This window comes from Lutra lutra, chromosome 4, assembly GCF_902655055.1.
Source record: "Lutra lutra chromosome 4, mLutLut1.2, whole genome shotgun sequence".
NCBI lineage: Eukaryota > Metazoa > Chordata > Mammalia > Carnivora > Mustelidae > Lutra > Lutra lutra.
Window position 1 is genome coordinate 155,612,845 of NC_062281.1, and position 8,726 is coordinate 155,621,570.

The 8,726-nt window shown below is 43.1% G+C and overlaps 1 protein-coding gene across 3 annotated transcripts in view; it reads left to right on the forward strand.

Annotated features, from left to right (window-relative positions):
- Positions 1 to 5,411, forward strand: part of ORC1 (origin recognition complex subunit 1) — a 29,752-nt gene extending 24,341 nt beyond the window's left edge. For all 3 annotated transcript variants that reach the window (XM_047728209.1, XM_047728210.1, XM_047728212.1), the window contains exons 16-18: positions 2,274 to 2,443; positions 2,975 to 3,062; positions 5,070 to 5,411. In XM_047728209.1, coding sequence (XP_047584165.1) covers positions 2,274 to 2,443; positions 2,975 to 3,062; positions 5,070 to 5,261 — 450 coding nt within the window. In that variant the 3' untranslated portion in view covers positions 5,262 to 5,411. The remainder of the gene's footprint in view (positions 1 to 2,273; positions 2,444 to 2,974; positions 3,063 to 5,069) is intronic.
- The last annotated feature ends 3,315 nt before the right edge of the window (positions 5,412 to 8,726 follow it).

An 8,726-nucleotide genomic window follows, 5' to 3' on the forward strand; every position in this document is an offset into this window, starting at 1 on the left:
GAAAAATTACATTTTCCACTCTCCTGTTGATTCCCTTCCTTTTTAGGGTTCTTGGTTTCAGGAGGCATCAAATTTAGATGCTGCTTTTACTCAAAATTTTGCCTGTAATTTCAAATCTCCTTTTCATTTCTATACATACAAAGAAACAGACTTATTTTATATTGTTTCTTACGATTATGATATCTGAACTCTTTGTGCATTTAATTCTGTTGATTGCTGTTTGTCATGCATCATTGGCCTTGTTTCCTTGTTTTTATGTCTTGATTTTTTTTAATTTAATTTTTTATTTTTTAACTATATGCTCATGTTCCTTAGAGCTCCCTTTGAGAATTAGTTGAGGACTGGGTTGAAGTTAGTTCATTCAGAGTTTGTTTTTGCTTCTGTCAGTTACAGAGGGCCACTACCAACTGGGACCATTTTTCAACAAATTTCTCCACTTGAGGTTTTTAGGAGACATGACATACATATGGGCTACAACTCCATGTGAAGGCTTGTAGTTGCAAAGACTCCGTTTTTTGTTTTTTTTTTTTTTAAAGATTTTATTTATTTATTTGACAGAGAGAGATCACAAGTAGATGGAGAGGCAGGCAGAGAGAGAGAGAGAGAGAGAAGCAGGATCTCCACCGAGCAGAGAACCCGATGCGGGACTCGATCCCAGGACCCTGAGATCATGACCTGAGCCGAAGGCAGCGGCTTAACCCACTGAACCACCCAGGCGCCCAAAGACTCCGTTTTTTTATACTGCCTGGCACCAGGGTCTACACAAGGCCATTTTTCTGTCCCTTCTGCCCAGTGGGTCTCTCATTCACCCTATACTGAGGCTGTAGTGAAGGTCAGAGCCCAAGTTTATACACGGTCTTCTGTTAGGTTCCGTGCGGGGTGGGCCCAGCTTTTCTTGTGCCTCCCTCACCCCAGCAGCAGTGAGAGAAGGTATGGTCGCCACAGTTCGTGGATACCCCCAGGACAAGAACTACCTTGGGCGTTTTCTTGCTTCCCAGGGTCACCTGTTCACTCTGTGTTTAGGCCTCTGCAGCAGCTCTCAGGTTACTAGAAAAGTGACCTTTGTTTTGAATGTCTTAAATTTGCATTCTGAAAACATATACACAAAACATTTATAAACTCCGATAATCTCACTTCCCACAGATGACCACTTTTTTTTTTTTTTTTAAAGATTTTATTTATTTATTTGACAGAGAGAAATCACAAGTAGGCAGAGAGGCAGGCAGAGAGAGGAGGAAGCAGGCTCCCCGCTGAGCAGAGAGCCCAACACGGGGCTCGAACCCAGGACCTGGGATCATGACCTGAGCCGAAGGCAGCGGCTTAACCCACTGAGCCACCCAGGCGCCCCCAGATGACCACTTTTAATCTTAGTGTGTTGTGTATGTATATGCCTATACAGTTTGCTCTTGTAAACGTGACGCAGTGTGAATTTTGGAAGGAAATGATCATCTCAGGACGTCCAGGATGTCGTCAGGCAGGATGTTGTTACCTGCGATGGTTGTTGGGCAAATGGTCGGGACTGCCGACAGTTACTGGGAATACTGAGAGGTCCTCGAAGGCTGCAGAATCCAAGAATTTCCTCTGTGAAATTTAAAGTGCAGGTGGCTTTCTGAGTCAGCTTGGGAGAAAGTACAGGATTCCCTGTGAAAGGAATCTGCATGCATGGAAAGAAAGGAGCAGTGGAGTCATTGGCATTGTGGGTTGGTCAGACTCATCTAACCATGGACTTCCCTGTGTCCTCAGCTTTGTGGCTTCCTTCCCTCTTGATTCTGGTTCATTTATCCATTGACCAGGTGGTCTCCAAAATTTACCACATGCTGTTCGGGAGACTGAAGCTGTGGCTTTATATCAAAATAGGCTCCACAGCAGCCTCTTGGCTTTGGCTAGCTCCTCCTGGGGGACATTGTTCTCTTCATACAAGGAATGAGAACACTTGTGTTTCTAGGTGTTTCGATAATGATCTTGGGCCAGTGGTCTCTTTTAAGTTTTATTTCCTGAATTTTAAATAAAGGTGAGAATTCTTGCCCTTTCCATTATGGATTTATCCGTAAATCCAATACAAAGGTTTGGACTTAAAGAAGAATCCTAGAAGCAGTGTAATAATTTATATCCAGGCTCCCACCTGGTTCCCATTGGGTCTAAGCGCATAACGTCAGGCTTCAGCCTATTCCCAGCACTGCCTTTCCTTTTTAGCTGAACCCAGAGTCTGTTGGTTTTTCTCTTGGGCTGAGGTAACAAAAGGACCCCAAGGAATAAAATATTCCCTCTTGTAGGTGGCAGCCCTTTCTGGAGATGCACGACGCTGCCTGGACATCTGTAGGCGTGCCACGGAGATCTGTGAGTTCTCCTGCCAGAAGCCCGACTCCCCTGGCCTGGTCACTGTAACCCACTTGCTGCAAGCAGTAGATGAGATGTTCTCATCGTCATATATCACTGCCATCAAGTAAGTTGCTTCTAATGGATGTGGATAAGAGTATTTTCCTATGATCGTGTAATTTGATAAATATAGCCACAAAGGGAATTATTATGACAATATATAAATGTTTCAAAGTACAACATTGTATACCTTAAAAGTACATAATGTCAAATGACAAATACATTCAATTTTTTAAAAAGTAAGATGCTTCTCCTTCCTGACCCTGAACCTTCCTTGAAGGACCCCAGGAGAGGTCCACAGTGTGGGAAAGCCATGGAAGTTTCTAAGCTTTTACTCATCCAACCTGCATTTACTGAAGATGTTGTCCTTTTCTTATAGGGAGAGCTAGTTGCTTTGTTCCCTGGCTTCTGTAATGGCATTTTATATCATTTTGAAACTTTTAGGGGGTAGGAGGAAACCTTGCCAAATAATATAGGAGAGAGGTTTTCCCAGTTTTTTCCTCTCTCTTCTGTAAAGACACATGAAAACTTTATTTGGCTTTTCTCTGAGCTAGTGATATGGCCACTTAACAAGAATTCACATCTCATTTTCTTTAAGAAATTCCTCTGTTCTGGAACAGAGTTTCCTGAGAGCCATCCTTGCTGAGTTCCGTCGATCAGGACTGGAAGAAGCAACATTTCAACAGGTGATTGATCTTTTCTTTAAATCCTTCTAGATTTTGCTCTTGGTGCCTTTTAAATAGCCAGGAAATTCAATGACTGCATAACAGTTTGTCTCTATTTGTGCCAACCCAATTATGCTAAAGAATATCAGACCAACACCTTTTTTTTTTTTTTTTTTTTTTTAAAGATTCACTTATTAAGAGAGAGTGTGTGAGCAGGGGGAGAGACAGAGGGAGAAGGAGAAGAGCATCTCCTTCCCCAAGCGGGAAGCCAAATGCAGGGCTCGATCCTGCCCAGAGATCGTGACCTGAGCCACCCAGGTGCCCCAGGCCAACATCTATTTTTATGTGATATTGTATTCAGTTGCGTGAGAAGAGACCTTTACCAACTAGTTTCTGCACAGTTGGTGGAAAGGAGCAGTATGTGCCAGATACTATTCTAGGAGTAAGAGATTCAAAGATGAGTAAGACAAGAGGCACCTGGGAGGGCGCATTCGTTTAAGCCTCAGACTCTTGGTTTCTGCTCAGGTCATGAGAGATCAAGCCTGGCATCGGGCTCTTTCTATGCCCCTCCCTGCCTTTGTATGCTCATGCTCTCTCTTTCTCAAACTAAGTAAATACATCATTAGAGACAAACACAAAGATGAAAGAGACAAGAGTTACTGTCCTAATACAGCTATGGTGTGGTGGGGATAAGGCTCTCAAAATGACCCATTTTAAAAACAAATTACAAAGATCAATGCAAACACTCTGAGCATAGTTTCGATTATATTGAGTAAAAGACTCACTAGAGCTAGTGCCTTAAATGTCTATTTAAAACTAGTGTCCAGGGGCGCCTGGGTGGCTCAGTGGGTTAAGCCGCTGCCTTCGGCTCAGGTCATGATCTCGGGGTCCTGGGATCGAGCCCCGCATCGGGCTCTCTGCTCGGCGGGGAGCCTGCTTTCTCCTCTCTCTCTGCCTGCCTCTCTGTCTACTTGTGATCTCTCTCTGTCCAATAAATAAATAAAATATTTAAAAAAAATATAATAAAATAAAACTAGTGTCCATAGATAATGGGCTGCCTTAAAAGATTGTTAAAGGTGTTTGAGCATGTACCCGGGGGTGCATATGTCTGTGTGGCTGTATTTTAGACATGCAAATGGAGAGGTCCAGCTACTTCTGTCCTTCCTTTCATGTTTTCTTTACTTTAAATTCTGTTTAAACTGCTAGTTACGTTTGCCCACGATTGTGGGCCACACAGTCTAGAGCCTGAGGCAGCTCTTCGCCACTGTGCTTTCATTTTAGTCTGTAAACATTTCCTGAACATCTACAATGTGTCATTAACTGTGAAGGTGTGCCAGGAACCCTGGGTTGAATTGGTCAATGTCCCTGCTCCTGACAAGCTCTCAGCCTGGGTGGGGGTGGGGGTGGGGGGTGATTATTAAAGAGAATAGTGACCAGGAAGTGCGGCAGGCTTGCCTGGCCCCCTGGAGATGCTTCAGGAATCCAGGTTTCCCACTGCGACCTGCCTCTCTTTATGCAGTATTCTCCCTGGGCCTCTGCTTTTTCAGGGGTCTTGCTTTAGTACCTGTGTACTATTATCTGCTAAAGAAAATGCCCTTATAGCAAAATTTGACTTGAATTTTAACAGTCTCATTAGGAATTCTCACTCCCTGGAGACTAGGACTGTTTGTATGAGTGACAATTACTAGATATTTTATATCCATTAGCATGTGAGGAATGTGGCAGTATGTTTAACAGATAAAACTAAAGCTCGCAAAGTGAAATAACTTGCTCAGGGTTGCATATTTAGGTGATTAGTAGAACCAGGATTCAGACCTGTCCTGAGTCCAAAGCCTGATTAGCAATCCACCCCCGCATTTGTGCCCCACAGGGGCGCCTGTGGATGCCTTCAGGGTATTGAGGATCCTGGGTAAGAAGTATCTGATTTGCCTATAGGAAGAAATAAACGATCAGGTACAGAACTGGTACTACCTTCTTTCTTCTTTGACTTTCTGGCGTCTGACCTCAGATTTGCTTTTTTGTTTCTAGGTATACACTCAGCACGTGGCACTGTGCAGAATGGAGGGACTTCCGTACCCCACCATGTCAGAGACAATGGCAGTGTGCTCTCACCTGGGCTCCTGCCGCCTCCTCCTTGTGGAGCCCAGCAGGAACGACCTGCTCCTTCGTGTGCGGCTCAACGTCAGCCAGGACGATGTACTGTATGCACTGAGGGAGTGAAGGGCCTCACAAGGAAGGACTGTGATCCTCTCTTTTCAAAGGGCTTCTTTCCTCTTTCTGGCAGGTGGAATTGTTGTAGCAAAACATACTGAATGGGAATGGCTGTCAGGTATTTTGAAGTTTTCCATTAAATAATTTCCTTTTTCTAGAGTGTTTGAGAATTTTACAGTCATTACAAATGCCAGATTAAAAGACCAAACCACCCCTCCAACAATAGGCCATCCTTGTGATTTTTATTTTTTAATCCTGCCATTTATTTAATGGCAACATGGTATGCACACAGTTATGTATGTATATAAAATAGTTGTGGGAGAATAGATAAGAAACTGGTTACATTGGTGACCTCTGAGAAGGAACTAGATGGCTATGGCCAGGCTTTAGAGGAAGACTTACTGTAAGTCATGTATCTTTGAACTTTTGAACAATGTGAATGTAACAAAATTAGTTTACAAAAGAGAACCGCTGCTTGGGATGCCTGGGTGGCGCAGTCCATTAAGCGTCCAACCCTTGGTTTCAGCTCAGGTCCTGATCTCAGGCTTGTGAGATCAAGCCCTGTGTCGGGCTCTGTGCTTAGTGTGGAGTCTGCTTAAGACTCTCTATCTCCTTCTTCCTCCGCCCCACCTTCTCCTCCTACTCTCTCTCTCTCTCAAATAAATAAATACAAACAAAAAACTGCTGGGAATAATACCAGCGATAAATAATCCCTATCAACAAATAGATAGAAAATATAATTTTTAAAAAGTTACTGTTGGGGCGCCTGGGTGGCTCAGTGGGTTGAGCCTCTGCCTTCGGCTTTGGTCGTGGTCTCAAGGTCCTGGGAACGAGCCCCACATCGGGCTCTCTGCTCAGCGGGGAGCCTGCTTCTCCCTCTCTCTCTGCCTGCCTCCCTGTCTACTTGTGATCTCTCTCTCTGTCAAATAAACAAATAAAAAATCTAAAAAAAAGAAAGTTACTGTTTATCATAAAAACAAATCTTTAAATTAAAGACTTAGAAGGCACAGAAAATACAAGATACCAAGAAATAAGTCTAATGAAGGAGAGGTAACCTCTAAATACAAGTCTGTTTCAGTCAAAATCTTGGCAGGGCTTTTGTGTAACTGCAGTTCTCATATTTACATTTCCAACCAACAGTATAACAGACATCTAAAGCCTCCTTATGTCAGGCACTGAGAAAAACACATCACCTGTGTAATAGTCCTGCCAGAAATGTTTGACCCGAATCTACTGATGAAAATTTTCAGAAATCAAAATTGAGGGGGAAAATATTATGCAAAGCAACTGTCCCTCTTCAAAAATATCGGTATCCCAGAAGACCAAAAATCCATGGAGAAACTATTCTAAACTAAAGGAAAATAGAGGGGCGCCTGGGTGGCTCAGTGGGTTAAGCCGCTGCCTTCGGCTCAGGTCATGATCCCAGGTCCTGGGTTCGAGCCCCATGTCGGGCTCTCTGCTCAGCAGGGAGCCTGCTTCCTCCTCTCTCTCTGCCTGCCTCTCTGCCTACTTGTGATTTCTCTCTGTCAAATAAATAAATAAAATCTTAAAAAAAAAAATAAAAAAAATATAAAGGAAAATAGAGAAACGAGACCTAAATAGCTAAATGTGCCATGTGAACCTTGATTGGGTCATAGGCTTAGAGATGCAAACAATTATAAACATTATTAGGGACCATATCTTATGTCTTATGTAAATACTAAACTTAGTGAGTGGTAAGTTATTGTGGTTATATAGGAGAATGTCCTTGTTGAAATATTTATGAGTGAACTGGAACATCTGCATATAGTTCTCAAATCAGAAAAAAGTATTATAACTGCATATAATGGAGGATCAGTGTTAGTAAAGGATTACACAATAAAAAGGAAGAATGAGTGAATAATTCATCTACAGAATAAGACACATGAAATGACCAACAAAATGGAAACATAGTAAATGAGGCCTGCAAGTCAAAATCCTTTCACATGTATTAGAAAACCTTTCCACCACCATAGGGAACAACTGGAACCCAAACGCTCCACTGACAGGAATGTAAACCGAAACTACTTTGGAGATAATCTGGTAAAATTTAATCTGGAAAATGCAGAAACCCTATGAGCCAGTAATCCCACTCCTTGGTATAAGCCCTAGAGAAACACAGTGCTCCCCAGGAGTTGTGTACAGGAATGTTCATAGCACTTGCCATTGGGAAAGTGGATTATTTCCACACTTCTGTTTTTTTAAGATTTTATTTATTTGACAGATCACAGGTAGGCAGAGAAGCAGGCAGAAGGGGGGTGGGTTTGGGGGTGGGAGCAGGCTCCCTGCCAAGCAGAGAGCTCTATGTGGGACTTGATCTCAGGACTCTGAGATCATGACTTCAGCCGAAAGCAGAGGCTTAACCAGAGCCACCCAAGCGCCCCTATTTGCATACTCTGAAATACCACAGAGAGGGGAAAATTGCTAGATGTGAATGAACCTTACAGATAGAGTTGAATAGAAAAAGAAGTTGTAGAATATATGTAGTGATACCAATGATACAATGTTACAGCTTGCAAAAAATGCTGTAGATAGTAGAAATAAGGGAGTAGGTTTGTCTTTGGGGAAACGGTTGCAACATGAAAGGTGTAGGGTGGTTTCAGCTGTATTGTACTGTTTTTTCTTAAATTCGTGGTAGATACCTATGTATTTATGTCCCTTCACACAAAAAATAGGAAGTATATATTGAGTACCTACCAGGTACCATGCAATGTTCTAAACACCGGAGATAACTTTAAGAACAAATAGAAATGTCTGCCTTCGTGGTGCTTCCATTCAAGCAAATATGAGATATTGTATATCTCTCTGTATATATTAAATATTTCATAAAACAAAACTTACTAAAAAGAAGAAATATGAGAGCGAAACTTAAATTTTAAATGGTAAAGAAGACCTCTTTGAAAATAACCCAAAGGCAGTAAGAAAATCAAAAGTCCTTTGTAGAAGTTCAGGATTAGGCGTTGGGGCGTTTGTTTCAGGTCAAGGTTCTCTGTATCACGCCTCCACCCGCCATTTCATCGTCCTAATCTCTTCGTGTTAAACTATCTGAAGTGACTTCATGAAGAGGTGCCATCAACACTGTCTTAGGTACTCAACCTGCCTTCTCACTAGAAAAGATACATTCAATTGCTGAGTGATTCAGAAACAAACGGTGACCCCATTTTCATTTCTCTAGACTCTTATTACAAAGACAATCCCGGCGCAGTAGGCTAGCAGGGAAGCCCCACCTCTGGGGCAGAGCCTGCGCCAGGCCTGCCTCCACGCCGTGGGGGCGGGGCGAGTGTGAGCCCAGAAGCACCGTAGTGGGAATGAGGGTGGAAGCTTGGCAGCGAAGTTGTAAACGTAGGGGCAGGGGACGCACCTACTGCATTTACGCAAGCAGCGGCACACCCCAAAACCGCCCAGCTATCGTCTCCGCGAGCGTCGCGCTACCTGCCCGAAGGCGCCTGCGCACTG